This window comes from Podarcis melisellensis (assembly GCF_964234715.1).
Source record: "Podarcis melisellensis genome assembly, chromosome: 8".
Classification (NCBI taxonomy): Eukaryota; Metazoa; Chordata; class Lepidosauria; order Squamata; family Lacertidae; genus Podarcis; species Podarcis melisellensis.
The window spans coordinates 86,899,571-86,920,207 of record NC_138540.1 but is presented as its reverse complement, the minus strand read 5'-3'; the positions used below and the strand labels follow the sequence as shown (position 1 = coordinate 86,920,207).

At 45.4% G+C, this 20,637-nt stretch overlaps 1 protein-coding gene across 1 annotated transcript; it reads left to right on the top strand.

The window, feature by feature from the left end:
* The first annotated feature begins 1,340 nt into the window (after window positions 1-1,340).
* LOC309376104 (cytochrome P450 2A13-like) lies at window positions 1,341-19,009 on the top strand. The gene is made up of 9 exons (XM_081922293.1): window positions 1,341-1,601; window positions 6,908-7,070; window positions 8,162-8,311; window positions 9,077-9,237; window positions 10,169-10,345; window positions 11,582-11,723; window positions 12,729-12,916; window positions 14,220-14,361; window positions 18,604-19,009. Exons 1-9 carry the CDS (start codon window positions 1,422-1,424, stop codon window positions 18,783-18,785), a joined length of 1,485 nt encoding a protein of 494 aa, XP_081778419.1. The 5' UTR covers window positions 1,341-1,421; the 3' UTR covers window positions 18,786-19,009.
* Window positions 19,010-20,637: the final 1,628 nt, after the last annotated feature.

Sequence of the window (20,637 nt, the reverse complement as noted above, 5' to 3'; positions counted from 1 at the left end):
TCCATGCAAAGAAATCTCAAATGTATTGTTCCCTCGTCTGAATTTGGTGGAGAAGCTGCAGATGGTGTAAAACTCTGCTACACCATCACTCTCTGATTTAACCTATGAGCAACATGGGATACCTCTGCTGGAGGTGCTGCACTGGGTGCCGATTTTCCATTGAGCATCTGTACTCTGCAAGCCCTAGAATAATAGAATTTTAAAGTCGGAAGGGACCCTGAAGGTTATCTATGCCAATTCCCTGAAATGCAGGAAAGAAAGCCATGGATCAGGCATAGGCCCTCCAGATGTTTTGGGACTACAACTCCCATCATCCCTGACCACTGGTCCTGCTAGCTAGGGATGATGGGAGTTGTAGTCCCAAAACATCTGGAGGGTGAGTTTGCCTATGCCTGTCGTAGATAGATTTGAGCCATCGATCTGATCCCGTTCTGGAAATGAAAGACACCTCGGACAATTCACCCAGTGCCAGGAAGATACCTCTCCATTCAGAAACAAGCCACAGCAAACACCCAGACAAAGGGATAACAATGGTAGCTGGTAAATAAATTAGTTAATTAGTTAATAATAATAATAATAATAATAATAATAATAATAATAATAATAATTTTTTTAATACCCCACCCTCCCCAGCCAAGACCAGGCTCAGGGCGGCTAACACCAGGTATTAAAAAATTGATTAAAATACAATTTAAAAACAAGATTAAAATACAACATTAAAATGCAGCCTCATTTCAGTAGAAACTCAAAATCAAAAACTTTTGGGGGATGAAAACGTCAAATCTTCACCAAGGCTAACTATCCATACTGGTCCTACGTGGGCCAGAAAAAGCCAGGGAAGTCCCCAAATAGGAGTTCCATCACAGAAGGAGAAAGGAAAAAGGAAAGAGTGGAAGGGGATCAAGTTGATTTCAAGCCAAAGGCCAGGCGGAACAACTCTGTCTTACAGGCCCTGTGCAAAGAAATCAGATCCCGCAGGGCCCTGGTCTCATGAGACACAGCATTCCACCAGGTGGTAGCCAGTGTTGAAAAGGCCCTGGCTCTGGTTGAGGCTAATCTGACTTCCTTAGGGTCCGGGACCTGTAGGGTGTTGCTATTTATGGACCTTAAGTTCCCCCGTGGGGCATACCGGGAGAGGCGGTCCCGTAGGTACGAGGGTCCTAAGCTGTAAAGAGAGATACAGAAAGGGGGGCTTCTGGGATTTTATCTCATGCAAAAAATAAGACCTCTGGACTTTTGGCAGGAGGCTCTTCTCTTCTTGAATAGAAAGGAGACCAAGAGGTGTGGCTGCAAACAAGTTGCACAACTCCACAAAGGGTGTTATCCCTCTGGTACAGTTACATAACAGCCTCAACTCGGGCTGTGCATGTGTTTTTTCTTCCCAGCTACTCAGAGCTCCACAGGCCAACCGCAACCTCCCCATGGATCTCCTGGGAGCAGCAACCCTTTTCCTGGTCATCTGCCTCTCTTGCCTGATGGTCCTCTCAACATGGCGGCAGATGTATGGCAAAAGCAAGATGCCACCTGGACCAACTCCCCTCCCCTTCATTGGGAACCTGCTCCAAGTCAACACAAGTGATATGTACCGTTCACTCATGAAGGTAACTTTCTATAATGTGTCAGAGCACAGTTTCCTATTCTATGAATCGTTATTATAAAATCATTCTTAAATACTGTTGATTAACGAAGGTCACTCCTATCTATCTATCTATCTATCTACCCACTCATCCCTCTCTCTCTCTCTCTCTCTCTCTCTCTCTCACTTGACTCATCATCTCCTCATAATTCTCCTTCCACCACATTCTCCAGCTTTTGCTTCTATCTCTCTTTACAGTGATACCTCAGGTTAAGTATTTAATTCGTTCCGGAGGTCCGTACTTAGCCTGAAACTGTTCTTAACCTGAAGCACACCACTTTAGCTAATGGGGCCTCCTGCTGCTGCCACGCTGCCGGAGCACGATTTCTGTTCTCATCCTGAAGCAAAGTTCTTAACCTGAAGCACTATTTCTGGGTTAGCGGAGTCTGTAACCTGAAACGTATGTAACCTGAAGAGTATGTAACCCGAGGTACCACTGTATATTTCTGCCTGAGTGAAGGGATGGGCACATCTGTCAATTCTCATGTCCTCAAAAAAATTAGTCAGCATTTTAGTGTGCCTTTCTTTTAAATAAATATTTTTTTTAAAAATAAATAATATAATAATATAATAATTTTCATTTTCATTTATCAGCACCATTCTCTAACCAACCGAGCTGTACAGCAGGTATATTATTAGTTCCTTTTGACACAAGGTCACACTTTTTGGGCAGCTTCTGGGGGTTATGATTTGACAGGTCTCTCGTGTGTTATGGAATCATCTGATTTTAACTTTTGGATGTTAGATCTAGCTTCTGGGGGTTGAGAGTGCCCTCTGAGGACATTATTAGGTGATGATAAAAAAGAAATACAATTGCCCTGTTCTAAATAGGGACACAGCCTTCTGAAATTTAGATTTGCAGGCATTTTCACAAGAGGCAAGCTTAAGATTCCTTGATGAAAAATTTACTCATTTGGTCTGGGAACTGATTTAAAGGAGATGCATTTGCCATTAAATTTATATTGCAGGCTTCCCCCCCCCCAAATAACCCAACCCTACCCACGCCCAAATGACTATGTGCATAGACCTAGCAGTGGCGTAGCATGGGGGGCAGGTGGGGCAGCCGCACCGGGCACAACATCTGGGGGGGGGGGCACGCTCGCACTCCCAGCTCTCTGCCCCTACCTGGCTCACTCACTCCCTCTCACTGCAGTGCTGGCTGTGCGAATCCGATCCAAGCCGCCGGGTCGCCGCCCACTGTGAAGGGGGTGGGTGCCAGGCGTGCGGTGCGGAGAGAGAGCGAGGGACTATCTGGGGGAGGGACAGTGCAGCGGCCGCCCAGTGCAGCGCTGAGCGCGGGAGAGAACCACACCAGACCAGCCCAGGCAGCAGCAAGAAGAAGCTGGCAGCGGAGGCAGGTTAGGGGTTAGGGGGCGCAAATTACTTGCCTTGCCCCGGGTGCTGACAACCCATGCTACGCCGCTGAGACCTAGTGATGTATATGCAGAAGCAGTTTACAATCCCAGGCTTCCCCTAGGTAAAGGTGAAGTTACCCCTGCCCGTACGGGCCAGTCGTGTCCGACTCTAGGGTTGTGCGCTCATCTCACTCTAGAGGCCGGGGGCTGGCGCTGTCCGCAGACACGTGGCCAGCGTGACGAAGCTGCTCTGGCGAGCCAGCACCAGCGCAGCACACGGAAACGCCATTTACCTTCCCGCTATAAAGCGGTACCTATTTATCTACTGTGTGTGTGATAAAGGGGAGCCGTACTGGGGTGAAGGCGTCTTCTTCTATTTGTCCCCGTGCCGGTTTCAGTTTATTGGTTAATTTTTTTCTAGTAGGGCTGTTTCCCATACTATTAGGTACCATTGGTCCATGCTTACTCCTGACAGGTCTCTCCAGTGTCTAGTTATGGTGTTTCTGGCTGCTGAAAGTAGGTGGGTTGTGAATTCTTTGTGGTATAAATGGGCATAGGAACTTTTCTTCTTGCAGTGATTTATGAAGATCAACATCCAGGCATTTGCCAACCCTCTAAGAGTCCTCCACGGAAGCTGCCATCACAGGTGAAGACTGCGAACTGCCCTCCTACCGGTCATCATAATGCCGCTCATCCTAAAAACCAAGTCTGGGTCCCAAAGCGTTAATGCAAAACCCACCCAAATCTTTTCTATGTACTGCCAGTCTAGTTGTTCTCTCCTTAGATGGAATAGGATGGAGGGCTCATTGGAAGGGATGTTCCCATTCTCAATCCTAACTGCTCCAGTTCCAAGTTTATCAGCCTGGAGTGATTTCCTCTCACAAAATTCCTCGGATGCTACCTTCAAAATCCCCGGTTCCTCTCAGAGCCACTATAGAATCCAAAGTAGATCTCAGTGCTGAAATTTCTTGTTTTATAGAGTGCATATTATTGAGCTTGTTCTGGTTCATCTACACAAATAGATAACACACGTCTCTTGAAATCATATAGTTCACAAAGACACCCTTTAAGGACTGTGAGAAGCATCAGAGAACTCTGTTGGCAGACTGTTTATCCCAGAAGGCGTACAATTTAAAGGATCAGTTACCACATCTGCTAGATTCCTATTCAGAAACTTTGGTTTTTAAAAAGTTTAAAAGTCCTTAAAGTTTGAAACCAGGGAAGATAAAATGGCAAGAACTCCAAAGAGGTGGCTGACCTGCGGCTGTTGAACTCCCTTTAAAACTGGTTAACAATTCTTGGCTCCTCAGAGAGTAAAACAACACAAAAAGGGTCCTTGCCCCCTGATAAATTAGATAGCTGCAAGGCCAGCAACAGCACTATCACATAAAGAGAAAAACCAACTGAAATATACTCAGAGTCATGTGTGAATTTCATGCTCTTTATTCAGCTCATAGTAGCAATGAATGAAACTTTCCCCAAAACATCCAGCTATATATACATTATTTACACAATGGGCCCCATGTGATTGGCTAATTCTGGGGTGCTCCTGTAGGCCAATCAGGTTGCGGATTCACCTCCTCTAGAAGCATGATTGGCTGCTCCTGCAGGCCAATCAGGTTGCTGATACACTTCCACCTGGAGCTGGATTGGCTGCTCCTGCAGGCCAATCAGGTTGCTGATACACTTCCACCTGGAGCTGGATTGGGTGGCTCCTGCCGACCAATCAGACTGCTGCATTCTGGATCCTATTGATCTAGGATTCAGCTCAGTACATAACACAAACAAAGCCCAATTAAACAATCAAAACAGGCTGTGGAGATCAGCCAGGAACATCCTTTCTTGACACCATTTTTGCTGGGATGTGGGTGGCGCTGTGGGTTAAACCACAGAGTTTAGGACTTGCCGATCAGAAGGTCGGCGGTTCGAATCCCTGGGACGGGGTGAGCTCCCATTGCTCGGTCCCTGCTCCTGCCAACCTAGCAGTTTGAAAGCACGTCAAAGTGCAAGTAGATAAATATGTACTGCTCTGGCGGGAAGGTAAATGGCGTTTCTGTGCACTGCTCTGGTTCGCCAGAAGCGGCTTAGTCATGCTGGCCACATGACCGGGAAGCTGTACGCCGGCTCCCTAGGCCAATAAAGCAAGATGAGCGCCGCAACCCCAGAGTCGGCCACAACTGGACCTAATGGTCAGGGGTCCCTGACCTTTTTATGTGGGGCAGAGACTGTTCAAAGGTGCACCGCCATGTGGTAAGTCTTGCAGCCTGGCTTATTTCATCCAGTTGGCGCCATGCTCAGTTTCAGCCCTGGTATCCTTAACAGAAAAGTTGCATGCAAACATAACCAGAAATAAATATTGCACCGCGTAAGGAGATTCAACTATTTGATTCTTTGGAATCAGTTGGAAATCCAACACTGAGCAGAACCTGCTCCACCAGGTAGGTGAAATTGGAGACTGTGCTGAGCTTGTCCAAGCTTGGAGGTGGTGCCCAGGGATTATCCAGATGGCATGTTATGTTGTGTAATTTATTTATTATTAATTTATTATACTCACCTTTCAACCAAAAAAGTCCCCTAAATTGGTTGGCAAATAACAAATGCACACAAATGCTAAAGCAAACAAATGATCAAAGTTCAAAACAAAATCTGGGCAGCTATCAAATGGCCCTGCAATTTACCTATGTAAGTGGTGCCAACCAGCTGAATTTGGACAGGAAAAATATTGGCCAAGGAGGGAAACAAAGTCCTGGGAGAACAAGAGCCCTGCCTTAATCCAAGATCATCTTCACCCAGGGCTTGGCCTGGATAACTCTTTTCCCCACCCAGATTCAGCTTGTTGGCACCAACTACACAGGTAGATTGCAGGGCAATTTAATATCTGAGACCAGCTCGGATTTAACCGCAAATCTGGTGATGGATGGAGAAGTTTTCTCAGGATAGCCTGCTGGTGTCATGTGGCTGTAGAGGTGGTTGAATCTGTTTCTCTCATTGTTCTCATTTTTCATGACCCTTGGGGTACCTCCCAACTCTATAATTCCATGATTCCAATCTTAATCTCAGTTCCCCGCACAGAGGAGAGGTTTCCTCATGGTAGCCTGCTGGTGTTGTGTGCCTTTAGTGGTGGGTGAATCTGTTTCTTTCCGTTTCTCTCAGTCCATTACATTCTGCATCAGTTGGTATGTTTTAAATCCTCATGGAAATTCATCAGAATTTCACCGTGCATTTTCTTAATAGGGTATACACATTTTTGTGGGCAGATCTGCCTTATAGCCACATTTATGTAGTGAACCCCCCCCCCAAATATAATGCAATTTTGTATGCTATTTCCACAAATATATGCCTTTATATGCACACTTTGTATACTTGTGGGTTTGGAGAAATTCATTGCAAAATTTGAGGAACTGCAAATTTCAACCACTACTTTCTGAGAGATTCTGTTCCACTGTAGAACAGCTCTTACCACCAGAAAGTTCTTTCTGAAGTTAAGTCAGAAGCTCTTTGCTTATAACATGAATCCATTGGTTTGGTCCTACAGGAGCGAACAAGCTTGCTCTATTTTCCAGGTGACAGCCCTTTAGATATTTCAAGAAGGCTTTCATATCTCTCCCCAGTCTCCTCTTATCATGGCAAAACATACCCAACTCCTTCAACCATTCCTCATAAGGCTTCATCTCCAGACCCTTGATCATCCTGGTCGCACTTCTCTGCACATGTTCCAGCTTGCCAATATCCTTCTTAAATTCTGGTGCCCAGATAATGGAGAACCAGAGGTGCATCATAAAGGATGTGTTTTTCATTGCCTAATTAGGCTTAGGCTTTCAGGAGCTACTAATCTCTGCAGAGGCAGGTGAGCAATTTGTTCCATCTCTCCATCTGTTCCATGACCTCACACAATCCCCTCCCCCTCTTTTCACAGATCCGTGAGAAATATGGTCCTGTCTACACCATCCACTTAGGGCCCCGCCGTGTTGTGGTCTTGTGTGGATACGATGCCGTGAAGGAGGCTCTGGTGGACCAGGCCGAAGAGTTCAGTGGCCGTGGAGAGCAAGCCACGTTTGACTGGCTTTTCCAGGGTTACGGTCAGTCTCTTCTTGGGCAGCCCTTGGCCAGAGCGCATCATTACTACCATTGTTCTGGCATTGAACTTAGCAGCGGTCCTGTGAAGTAGATTTTTCTTATACCAGTTTTGCTGAGGACAGGCTGAGAGAGGGCTTCTCTATGTCATTTGTGTTAGATTTCTGTTATGCCACTGTCCAGTTTTTGGAGTCACAAGACTCTGTTGACATTCCAGACTGTTGGAAGTCTCACGGGAGACGGGAGATGGATGTTGATGTTACTGGCTTCCTGTTTCTTTCTTCTTGTTGTTCTCTGTCTCTCACAGAGAGCAGACGCATATTCTTTTCTGTCCTGCGTAGTTAGAAATAAATGTAGCAGTGTAGCACATATTTCTGGCTCTCCTGCTGCTGTTTGGATACTCCGCGTAATGGGAGCGTGCCTGAAGCCTCCTTCAAAGGCTTAGGTCGTTAATCACGTTGAAGCAGAGGTCAATGGATTCCGAAGATACGACACGGAGGGGAGCCATTACAGCTCAGTCGTATGGAAGCTCCGACCATTCAGACAAGTCATTGAAGAGATGGGATTTGCATCTGAATATTCATAGCCAAGTAAAGGACCACCAATGTAACTTAGTGGCTTTGCAAACATAGATAATATTGAAAAAGCTCTTGAGTCTGCAAGTGCCTTCTATCAGCTGATTGTCAACTGTGTCTTTGCCTCTCAGTTACTCTTCAATGTTGGGATGTGAATACATGGTAGGAGATAATATATTTAACATATTATCCTTCCTTCCTCACATTTCCGAGTTCCACAGAGTTCATCCCTTTGCAGGGAAGCTTTGATAAGCTAAAAGGCTAAAACTATCGTAGCTAATCCAGGATTGTTTAAGGCAGACTGGATTCTCCTGGTATTTCCCTCTTAAAATAATGCCACAAAAGGGAAAAACAGCATTTACTCAGAATACCTGTTGAAGAGTAACTGATATAGCAGCATTTTTCAGGGAGGCTTAATATGATAATCCAGTTAAAATGACATACTTAAGTCTAGCTTAAAATGGTCTCACCCTTCAGCTCCTCTTTCTCCTGCTCACTTCTCTGTCTCCTTTGCTTCCCAGGGGTTTCCTTCAGCAACGGGGAACGGGCCAAGCAGCTACGCCGATTCTCCATCATGACTCTGAGGAATTTTGGGATGGGAAAGAGATCCATCGAAGAGCGGATCCTGGAGGAGGCCCACTTCCTGCTGGAATCCCTGAGGGAAACAAAAAGTGAGCTCAGTTTTGGTACCTTCAAGAAATGCTGCTTAATGAGTTACAGGTGACAGAAACGCTTGACAGTGATAGTTAGAAACTGTGGGCAGTTAAGTGGGCAGCTGAAGGCTTTATACTGAATATTATCACGGCTGCTTTTATTTTTGGTAATGGGTGGGAAAAGACATAACTTAGCCTAAGCTAAATACAGTGGACATTCCGGGTGCGAACGTGATTGGTGCAGGATGTATGTTCGCAACCCGCAGCGCCGCATCTGTGCATGCTCAGGTTGTGATTTGGCACTTCTGCGCATGCGCAACTGCCAAAACCTGGAAGTAACCTGTTCCGGTACTTCCAGGTTTCGGCAGTCCACAACCGCAACCTGAAGCGTCTGTAAACCAAGGTATGACTGTACATCATCAACACTCTACATCCATGCGAAGAAATGTTGCTCAAAGAAATACAGTGGTACCTCGGGTTACATACGCTTCAGGTTACAGACTCCGCTAATCCAGAAATAGTACCTCGGGTTAAGAACTTTGCTTCAGGATGAGAACAGAAATTGTGTTCTGGCAGCACGGCAGCAGCAGGAGGCCCCATTAGCTAAAGTGGTGCTTCAGGTTAAGAACAGTTTCAGGTTATGTACGGACCTCCGGAACGAATTAAGTACTTAACCCGAAGTACCACTGTAATGAGGTTAGAGTGCACTCCTTTGCAAAGTGTATTCTTGATTTGTTCCTGGGTTGAGTGACTTGCACAATATGTGTGTGTCTTTTTTTCTAGGTGCACCCTTTGACCCCACCTACACCCTGAGCCGCACGGTGTCCAACGTCATCAGCTCCATCGCCTTTGGCGACCGCTTTGAATATGATGATCAGGAGTTCCACTCCTTACTGAGCATGATGCTGGGCAGCTTCCGGTTCACTGCCACCTCTTGGGGACAGGTAAATTGGAGGGGACGGGAAGGACTTCCTTTGTGAGTGAGTGAATAATACAATTCCTCTTAATCAGTCATTACCCCAAAGTCCAGCAGTGATCAAGACACTGTCAGAAGCTGCAGCATTGCCAGTTAACACACAGACCATCTTCAGGGGTCTGAGTGAGGCTGGCCAACAGAAGCTCACAGTACAAATAGCACCAGAACCAGGAGAGATGTATTTCCCTGAGCCTGAGAAACCAAATGCCTCACACAACACCTCACCAATCTAGGAGTGCACCAGAGACATAGTAATAATAATTTATTACTTATACCCCGACCATCTGGCTGGGTTTCCCCAGCTACTCTGGGCGGCTTCCAACACAATATTAAAATACAGTAATGCATCAAACATTAAAAGCTTCCCTAAACAGGGCTGCCTTTAGATGTCGTCTAAAAGTCTGGTAGTTGTTGTTCTCTTTGACATCTGGTGGGAGGGCATTCCACAGGGTGGGCGCCACCACCGAGAAGGCCCTCTGCCTGGTTCCCTGTAACTTGGCTTCTCGCACTGAGGGAACCACCAGAAGGCCCTCAGCGCTGGACCTCAGACATGCCCCTTGAAGGCCTTATACAACTTCTGTTTGTCTCTGTGCCTACTGTCACAGCCTGTCCCAGATAAGGAAGGCACCTGTCTGATAGTTAATTCTGTATTGGCAAGAGAAACACTTCCAGGTTTCTGACCACGCCCATGACTGAATGGCTGGCACATGGCCTCAGCTCCCTTTCCTCATCAGCTTGCAGCAACACATCTCCCACTGCCCCGTCAGAGGCATCAGCCTCCACCATAAAGGAGGGTCGGATGTTGGGTGTGTTAGGTGAGCCTCAGACGTAAACAGCACCTTTATCTCAGCTTCATTTTGGGAAATATCTGGTCTCTCTTCCTCCCCATGACTCTGCAGCTCTACGACATGTTCTCGGGCGTCATGCAGTACCTGCCTGGCCCACAGCAGGAAGCCTTCAAGCAACTCTTAGGGTTGGAGAAGTTCATCACAAGGAAAGTAAAAGCCAACGAGGAGACCCTGGACCCCAACTCCCCTCGGGATTTCATCGACTGTTTCCTTGTGAAAATGCATCAGGTACGATTATTCTGTTTGAAGAACTGTGATGATTTTATTGGGAAAGAAAGTTGTCTTCCCCATGCCAACTTGTGTGGGATGTGAAACACAAAAGCAGTCAAGTACAACATTCCTAGAGTGAACATGTTTACACATAGGGAGGAATGTTTGTCCAGCCAGCAGGTAAACTTCCTGTTTCCTTCTGGGCTGGGACAGACTTCCTCTGCATGTGACTAGAGGTGGGCATAGCCTCACCTGTGCAGGTAACGACAAAAGCACAGGGCAGGGCAGCCATCTCTCTTTGACTACATGCATCGAAGAAGCAACATCCGCTTAGCCAAAGATGTTCTCTTGGCTTCCAGCCAAGAGAGGACAAAGGGACTGTCTCCTTATGAGATAGTTTCCAGGTGTATGTTACTTTTCTAAGATAAGTCTGCCTTCCGGGATCTGATTGTGAACAGAATGTGAATAAACTCTTTTTATACTTTTATAGAAGACTGTGTCGTGTCTTATCTTTTATGACGAAATAAGGGGGAAATACCAGAACATTTGGGACGTGGGTGGTGCCATGGGTTAAACCACAGAGCCTAGGACTTGCTGATCAGAAGGTAGGCAGTTTAAATCCCCGCAATGGGGTGAGCTCCCGTTGCTCGGTCCCTGCGCCTGCCAACCTAGCAGTTCAAAAGCACGTCAAAGTGAAAGTAGATAAATAGGTACCGCTCCAGCGGGAAGGTAAACGGTGTTTCTGTGCGCTGCTCTGGTTCGCCAGAAGCGGCTTAGTCATGCTGGCCACATGACCCGGAAGCTGTACGCCGGCTCCCTCGGCCAATAAAGCGAGATGAGCGCCGCAACCCCAGAGTCGGCCATGACTGGACCTAATGGTCAGGGGTCCCTTTACCTTTACCAGAACAGTTATTATAGAGGTTTTAGCTAGCCTGAGCATATGCACCCGCTGCAAGTTTTAAAAGGGGAATGTTACTCTGCTAAATTGTGAACTTGTTAACACAAGTTGGAAAGGCTATAATCAAACAACATATCCTCCCCTACATCCCTGAACATTCCCACAACTTGGAGGGCCATGAATTGAAGCCACCTTTTCAACAGTCCGCGACTGTCCATATCCCCTTATCTGATTGACCAAGACGCCATTGCAGCTCAGCTGAACAGTAAGAGAAAGAGCGCCTTGTTGGAAAGGCTTTAGACTATAGCAATGTTTAATAAGAGAAACCTCCTCCTCCCCCTCTTCCTTCTGGCCAGGAAAAGGAAAACCCACACTCCGAGTTCTCCCTGAGGAATCTGGTTTTGACTACTCTCGCCGTTTTCTTTGCTGGCACAGAAACGGTCAGCACCACATTGCGTTATGGCTTCCTTCTTCTGCTGAAATACCCGGAGGTTCAAGGTCAGTCAGTCAGCCAAATTTATTGCTTATAGCCAAAGGCTGCTGCAATGTATACAATATCATTCAATAGAATATATACTAATTTGATACAGAAACTTAAAAACATTTATATTGTCAAAACATGACCTAATCTGCACAAAGCTATAAAAACTCCTTAATATACAAATCGAAACATTGGACAATAAAATTTATAAATCACCGCAGGGCCACCAATATATTAAAACTAATGTTAAATAATAGAATAGACAATTATCTACAAAGTTTAGTGAAAAAAATACAGCTTGGTGTAGATGGCGTCAAATAAAGTCATCTCCTTTACAGTTGATAGCTATCTCGGCTATATACCGTATTTATTTTCTTGATTATCCCCTCTAAAAACTAGGTTCGGCTTATGGAGCGAAAAATACGGTATTTTTTTTTCTAATTTTCCTGGCGGCAGTTGCAAAAAGTGCTACACGCCAGGTCACATACTTATCAATGTCTGCAAGGAGATATAGAATCATGTCAGAAGGATTCTGGCCAGAGGACTTTATCATTATAGGTGTCCAAAACCGTTCTCTTGCTTCAGTGTATAAGGGGCAGAGCAAGATATAATGCGTAAGGTCCTCTAATTCAGGGCATCCCCTAATACAAACACGTTCAATTACTGGTATGCCTCTATGTCTCCCATCTCTGTATACAGAGTTTATTGTATTTAATTGTAACTTTGTAAAAGCTTTCCGGAGTTGTACAAAAGTCAATTCATTGAAGTAAAATGTATGTTCATGGGCCTCTCTAAGTTTAAAATATAATGTGGCTCATGTGGAAAGATACATGAGTCGTTTTTAGTAACCATTGCCCTTATAGTCCATTTAAAAAAATTTTTGAGAATGTAGGGAGGTTCAAGGTGACAGCAGAACTGGACGGAAGGCGGGAAACTGTCTTCCCTACTTCGTGAATATGTCTATTAGCTTTCCCAGCTATGAGAGGTCTCCCTTTTCTCATATCCCGCTGATTTCTCAACAGAGAAGGTCCATAAGGAGATTGAACGTGTGATTGGCCGGAATCGCAGTCCCAACATGAACGACCGGCCCCTGATGCCCTATACGGATGCTGTGATCCATGAGATCCAGAGATTCTCTGACATAATTCCTATGGGGGTATCACGACGAGTGACCCGTGATACTCAGTTCCGGGGATACACCATTCCCAAGGTATTGCTTACTTTTCTTTTTTTAAAATTCCTGAGACCCCACCATTCAGTACTATATCCAGATATGGATGATGAGCCAGTTAATATTCCCAAGGCACCTTTCGTCTCTGTCTCATCTGTCATCACTGCTGTGGAGTCAAAACCATAATAAAAGCAAAGGAGCCCTGGCCGATGAAACCACCTTGGGTCCATCATCCCTAGCTGAAATATATTTGGAGTCGAGAGTGGATTTCATGCTCTTTATTCATCTCATAGTAGTGAGGAGGAATGGAAGTTCCCCCAGAATGTCTGCTTTAAATACATTATTTACACAATGGGCCCCACGTGATTGGCAAATTCCGGGATTCTCCTGTAGGCCAATCAGGTTGCGGATTCACTTCCACCTGGAGCTGGATTGGGTGGCTCCTGTGGACCAATCAGACTGCTGCATTCTGGACCCTATTGTTCTAGGACCAATCAGACTGCTGCATTCTGAATCCTATTGTTCTAGGACCAATCAGACGGCTGCATTCTGGAGCCTATTGTTCTAGGACCAATCAGACTGCTGCATTCTGAATCCTATTGTTCTAGGACCAATCAGACTGCTGCATTCTGAATCCTATTGTTCTAGGACCAATCAGACTGCTGCATTCTGAATCCTATTGTTCTAGGACCAATCAGACTGCTGCCTTTTGGATCCTATTGTTCTAGGACCAATCAGACTGCTGCATTCTGAATCCTATTGTTCTAGGACCAATCAGACTGCTGCATTCTGAATCCTATTGTTCTAGGACCAATCAGACTGCTACATTCTGAATCCTATTGTTCTAGGACCAATCAGACTGCTGCCTTTTGGATCCTATCCAACTCAGTACATAACACTAACATTCCTCTTCCCCAAAATGGCCAATTAGGTTCAGGTTCAACCAAAACAGGAACAGCTGGTGGGCAACAAAGAGGGAGATCCACAGCCTTGTCCTGCTTTTATAGGGCAGGCCACGCCCCCTGAACCGGCTGATTGGCTGGCCAGGGGGTGACGCGGCCGGGAATCTCCCCAATCACGCGGGGGCTGGCCTCCACCCACCACATGCATGGAGGGGCCATGAAGCCCACAACCCCACCTTCTCCTTAGGGCGGAAGTGGCTTTCCTGTGAGAGGACCACAGAAAGAGGACAGGCATGTTTTAAAATTCCTAATGAGTGTTAATAATGAGGGACACTTCACCAAGGGAGGAAATACAGAAATGGGGAACTGTCACTGATTTCATAACAGAAGAATCTCCCATTTCTCCCATATCTTCTCCTTTCTCTCCCTCACTTCTTCAGGGGACGGAAGTGTTTCCCATGCTCGGGTCTGTTCTGAGAGACCCCCGACATTTTGCAAGACCAGACGTGTTTGACCCACAACATTTCCTGGATGGGAATGGGCAGTTCAAGAAGAATGAGGCTTTTATGCCTTTCTCTGTTGGTGAGTACTCAGCAGCCCCGGGGGGTGGGGAGATTACTAAGGTTACCATATTTTTTTCCAAAGAATCTGGGGACACTTTATTTTTTCTTGAAAAGAGAAAATAATAATAATAATAATAATAATAATAATAATAATAATAATAATAATAATAATAATAATATATTTATAATATACTTCCCCAGCCACTCTGGGCGGCCTCCAAAAAAATATATTAAAATACATTAAAACATCAAACATTAAAAGCATCAAACATTAAAAAATTGATTTTTTAACTGCTGAAAGACGAGAATGTAAAATTATACTACATTAAGATAAACTATTAGGATAAAAACCAAGCTGGAAAGGATTTTCTGGGAAATTTAATTGAACTAGAATACAAAAAAGGAAGGTGTGAGGAGGTCAGGGAAATAAGTAAATGAAAGACAAGACATGGAAAGAGGGAAATGTTTTTAATTGTTCTTATTTTCCTGTATTTTGTATTCTCTGTTTCTTTCTTTCTTTTCTTTTTTTTTCTTTCTCATTTTTGCATTTTTGTAACTTTTTTGAAACTTTAATAAATATTTTTTTTAAAAAAAAAAAAGCTTCCCTAAACAGGGCTGCCTTCAGATGTCTTCTAAAAGTCTGGTAGTTGTAATATTAAGAAGTAATATCTTCTCTTCTGTGGTCTCCTCTGTCGCATGGCCTTCCTCTAGGTCCTGGCCTGCTCTCTTGGAGCGCTAGCTGCCGTGGAGTAGGCTCAGGTGAGGCCTGGGTTCGGCCACATGTCCTTGCCCTCCTGGTGCTCTCCTACTTCTCCTCCTCAGCAGCGGCAGTGGCAGTGGCGCAGCAAAGTCAGGGCTCCCCTCTTTTTTTCTCCTTCCTCTTCCTCTTCCTTCTTTCTCCTTCTCTCCTCCTTCTCCCTGCATCGGCTCCAGGGTTTTCCTGGCCCCCAAGCGCCACTGGGCAGTTGGCCGGGTGGCTGGGCATTCTCACTCCTGGCTCAATTTGGCCATGGGCGGGGGGGGTCAGCGGTTCCCCCAGTTGCTGCGCAGGGTGTCCCCAGTTCCCCCTTGGCAGTGGCAATGGCAGTGGCAGCAGCCCAGAGCCCAGTGGCGTAGCGTGAGTTGTCAGCACCCGGAGCAAGGCAAGTAATTTGCGCCCCCTAACCCGGGGCAAGGCAAGTAATTTGCACCCTCTAACACCTAACCTGCCGCCCTGCCAGCTTCTTCTTGCTGCTGCCTGGTCTGGTCTGGTGTGGTTCTCTCCCGCGCTCAGCGCTGCGCTGGGCGACCGCTGCACTGTACCTCCCCCAGATAGTCCCTCGCTCTCTCTCCGCACCGCATGCCTGGCACCCACCCCATCCACAGTGGGCAGTGACCCGGCGGCTCGGATCGGATTCGCACAGCCAGCACTGCAGTGAGAGACAGTGAGTGAGCCAGGTAGGGGCAGAGAGCTGCGAGTGAGAGCGCCCCCCCAGATGTTGCGCCCGGTGCAGCCGGGCCCCCCTGCACCCCCACGCTACGCCACTGCCAGAGCCAGCCTGGTACCGCACTTGGGTCTGGCTGGCTTCAGGAGCTGCCCGCTGCCATGGCGTTCGCCATTTTGCCTCGCCAAAATTCCCCATATGATGTGTCTTGTGCCGTTGAACCCATCACGCAACATCCATTCCCTACTAATATTTTTTTTTTTTTTTTTATAAAAATTTTTATTAAGATTTTTTACAGATACATATTTAACAAACAGAATAGGTTTCATAACATCCTTTCATTCTATTGTGGACTCCCTCACGTCTCCCGCTTCCACTTTCATCATTAAAAACGAATTTTTCCAAGCAAATTATCATCTTGTTTATGCTCTTAAGTGCAATATTTAGGTTAAACTCAAATAAAAAATTATAATTTAATGGTAGACAGTTATTTCTGCTCTGGCTTCCTTGTTAGGATTCAACCAAATTACAGTACTTTTGTAAATAAATCTTAAATTTCTTCCAGTCTTCTTCAACCCTCTCCTCTCCCAGGTCGCGGATTCTGCCAGTCATCTCAGCCAGTTGCATATAGTCCATCAGCTGCATCTGCCATTCTTCCAGTGTGGGTAGATCTTGGGTTTTCCAGCTCTTAGCAATAAGTATCCTTGCCGCCGTTGTAGCGTACATAAAAAATGTTCTGTCCTTCTTTAACACGTTCTGGCCGACCATGCCCAGAAGGAAGGCCTCTGGTTTCTTGGTGAAGGTATACTTAAATACCTTTTTTAACTCATTGTATATCATTTCCCAAAAGGCCTTCACTTTAGGGCAGGTCCACCAGAGGTGAAAGAATGTTCCTTCATTTTCCTTACATTTCCAACATTTGTTATCAGACGAATGGTATATTTTAGCCAATTTCACTGGGGTCATGTACCATCTATATATCATTTTCATTACATTTTCCTTCAGAGCATTACATGCTGTGAAGTTCAGCCCGGTGGTCCATAACCTTTCCCAGTCCTCAAACATAATGTTGTGCCCAATATCCTGGGCCCACTTTATCATAGCCGATTTAACCAATTCGTCTTGTGTGTTCCATTTCAGCAGCAAGTTATACATTTTTGAAAGTACCTTGGTCTTAGGTTCTAGCAGTTCTGTCTCCAGTTTCGATTTCTCCACCTGGAATCCTAACTTTTTATCAATCTTAAACACTTCCTTAATCTGAGCATAGTGTAACCAGTCTCGCACTTTATCTTTCATTTTCTCTAAACTCTGCAGTTTCCAATTGTCTCCATCCCTTTCTAGTATTTCCCAATATTTTGGCCAATTGGCCTCCATATTGGGTCTTTTTCGGGCCTTAGCCTCCAAAGGTGACAGCCACCTCGGTGTTTTGTTTTCTAATAAGTCTTTGTATCTTGTCCAGACATTAAATATTGCTTTTCTGACAATATGGTTCTTAAAGACCTTGTTGATCTTAACCTTGTCGTACCATAAATATGCATGCCATCCAAATGCATTGTTAAAACCTTCCAAATCCAGCACATCCGTGTCCTCCAGAAGTAGCCAGTCTTTTAGCCAGCAGAAAGCTGCGGCTTCATAGTACAACTTTAAGTCTGGCAGGGCAAAGCCCCCTCTTTCTTTTGCGTCCGTTAATATCTTAAACTTAATTCTGGGCTTTTTGCCCTGCCAGACAAATTTGGAGATATCTTTCTGCCACTTCCGGAAGCACTCCGTTTTATCTACAATCTGCAATGTCTGAAACAAAAATAACATTTTTGGCAATACATTCATCTTAATAGCAGCTATTCGACCTAACAATGAAAGTTTCAATTTTGACCAGCTATCCAAGTCTCTCTTAATTTCAGATCAACATTTTTCATAATTATCTTTAAACAGACTCAAATTCTTTGCTGTTATGTTTACCCCTAGGTATTTAACTTTCTTAACCACAGTTAACTCTATCTCTCTCTGAAACCGTTCCGACTCAATATCTGTCAAGTTTTTTCCCAACACCTTGGTTTTTTGCTTATTTAGTTTAAATCCCGCCACCCGACCAAAATCTTGGATTAGTTGTAGTACTCTTTTCGTACTAGATTCTGGCTCCTGTAATGTCAGAACTAAGTCATCTGCACATTCCCTACTAATAAATCCACAACACTTAAAATATAAATCCGGGGACATTAAATGAAATCCGGGGACATTCCGGGGACGAATTTTGTCCGGGGACAGATTTGCAAATCCGGGGACTGTCCCTGGGAAACGGGGATCTCTGGTAACCATAGAGTTTGCAGCAAATAATAGCCCAATCACCAGTAGAAGAAGAAGAGTTTGGATTTGATATCCCGCTTTATCACTACCCGAAGGAGTCTCAAAGCGGCTAACATTCTCCTTTCTCTTCCTCCCCCACAACAAACACTCTGTGAGGTGAGTGGGGCTGAGAGACTTCAGAGAAGTATGACTAGCCCAAGGTCACCCAGCAGCTGCATGTGGAGGAGCAGGGAATCGAACCCGGTTCACCAGATTACGAGTCCACTGCTCTTAACCACTACACCACACTGGTGGACCAATCGAAGTGAGAAAAATTGCTAGAAGGTGTTGCTGCTGCAGATTTCCCCCCAGAATTACTCTGTCTGTCCAGTGGTATCTCTTTTCCCTTCTACATAAAAACCCTTTGCCAACTATGCACACCAAAGGACCTATGGTGTTATTTTACGCATGGATTTGTGGGTTAGAGGAATGTTTGCCCAAACACTTCCAAGCAGGCCATAACAACCCGTCTTTGCTTTCCTCCTCTTCCCTAGGGAAACGCTACTGCTTTGGAGAGCAGCTGGCTCGGATGCAACTCTTCCTCTTCTTCACCAGCATCCTGCAGAACTTCCACATCAAATCTCCCGTCCCACCTGAAAAGATTGACATCTCTCCCATGCTGATTGGCTTTGCCACCCTTCCGCGTTTTTATGAAATGTGCGCCATTCCCCTCTGAAGCAGGACTTGAAGAAGTGGAGCCCCATCGTCGCCCACCTTGGCCACCCAGGTGTCAAAGGAGGAGGCATGCTTCAACATGTAAAGCACCAGTACAGGCTAACCATACCAAGTCTTGATTCTTTCTTTTGAATTTCCATTAACTCTGTTTCCATTTGTGGAATTTCCTTACTCTTCATTTATTTTGGAATCGATCTCACAAGTGAATAAATATCTGGTCCCTGACTCTCTGCCCTCTTCCTCCTCTGCTCCACTTCCCCATGGCACCTCTCCTCTTTCCCCTTTCTGGCCATCAGAATGCCTCCTGGCGTCTAGTCCAACCATAGAATAGTTCCCCCTTCCCCAGTGCTTTCATTCCTTTTTTCCATTGTGGTCTGTTTGCCAGCATTCCTTTCCTAACACTTTCCCAGTGAGTAGCAAAGGAAGACCATCAAGAAGGCTGATCGCCGAAAAATGGATGCTTTTGAATTATGGTGCTGGAGGAGACTCTTGAGAGTCCCATGGACTGCAAGAAGATCAAACCTCTCCATTCTTAAGGAAATCAGCCCTGAGTGCTCACGGGAAGGACAGATTGTGAAGCTGAGGTTCCAAGACTTTGGCCACCTCCTGAGAAAAGAAGACTCCCTGGAAAAGACCCTGATGTTGGGAAAGATGGAGGGCACAAGGAGAAAGGGACGACAGAGGAAGAGATGGCTGGACAGTGTTCTCGAAGCTACCAGCATGAGCTTGACCCAACTGCGGGAGGCAGTGGAAGACAGGAAAGCCTGCCGTGCTCTGGTCCAGGGGTCACGAAGAGTCGGACACGACTAAACGACTAAACAACAACAACAACAGCTAAGGAAGAATAGTTAACCCTGCAGGATATGACAGTTGCTGGAAGGTTTTACAGCCATAGGTCAGTCGTAACCTAGGAAATCTTGCCTCTCTGGGATCTTGTCATCTCTCAATCCACAGTATGAGGAGGGACAGGAGGCTATGCTGATGCATTGTTTGGATCTGAGTCCTCCTCAGGAAGACTCAGGGACCCTGAAGAGGGGACATCACACCCTCCCACCCCCATCAGCCAACTAAGGGCACCCTTTGAGACCCACCTCCATTGTAAGTCAAAGTTTCTTCAATGTCATCTGTCCCATTATCCTTGGGAATATGTTTGAGTATGGAGATGGAAAATTTCTCTCCTTTAACCAGCTGATAACACAACTACTTCAATCGCCTTTATAAATTTTTCTCAGTACCTCAAATACTTAGGGCCATTCTACCCTGTCAAAGGCTTTTGTGGCACTTAAAAATAATAAAACGGTAACTTGTTTATCTCTGCTTTCCTCACAATGTATACCGCTTTTTCAATATATGTACTCAGGTGCCTTCTCTTAATAAATCTAGTTTATATAATCTATTAATGTTGTTGAGTCTTCTTGCTGTGGCAGTTGCCAGAATTTTAGCGATGACCATTTTTAACAGTTTCTAATTTTCTGAAATTACTTCTTTGTCTACATCTTAAGTATCTTGCAGCTTTATTTTTTGTGAATGTACACATTTCTACTGCACCCCTAATTGAGAAAGCTGCAAGATCAAATATTTCGTCTTGGTTCTCTATTCACTTCTCTTACCCACATTTCTGTTTATAAGGCCTACCCAAATCACAGCTGTAAAAGCTTCCCACAATGTTCCAATATCATCGGCTGTTCCCACGTTGTGAATAAAGAAAGAACAAAACATGCATTTTTAAAATATGCTTTTCAATAGCATATGCCTTTTGATGCACTTTTTACTAGGGTTGCCCCAAGATTTTGCAAGACCAGACATGTTTGGCCCCCAACACTTTCTGGATGGGAATGAGCAGTTCAAGAAGA

What these genes read in the sequence shown, in the direction of transcription:
- LOC309376104 (XM_081922293.1), top strand. Translation starts at nt 1,422, where the DNA reads ATGGATCTCCTGGGAGCAGCAACCCTTTTCCTGGTCATCTGCCTCTCT. An exon ending in TGTACCGTTCACTCATGAAG is followed by an intron (nt 1,602 to 6,907) that starts GTAACTTTCTAT and finishes CTCTTTTCACAG; the next exon opens with ATCCGTGAGAAATATGGTCC. An exon ending in CTGGCTTTTCCAGGGTTACG is followed by an intron (nt 7,071 to 8,161) that starts GTCAGTCTCTTC and finishes TTTGCTTCCCAG; the next exon opens with GGGTTTCCTTCAGCAACGGG.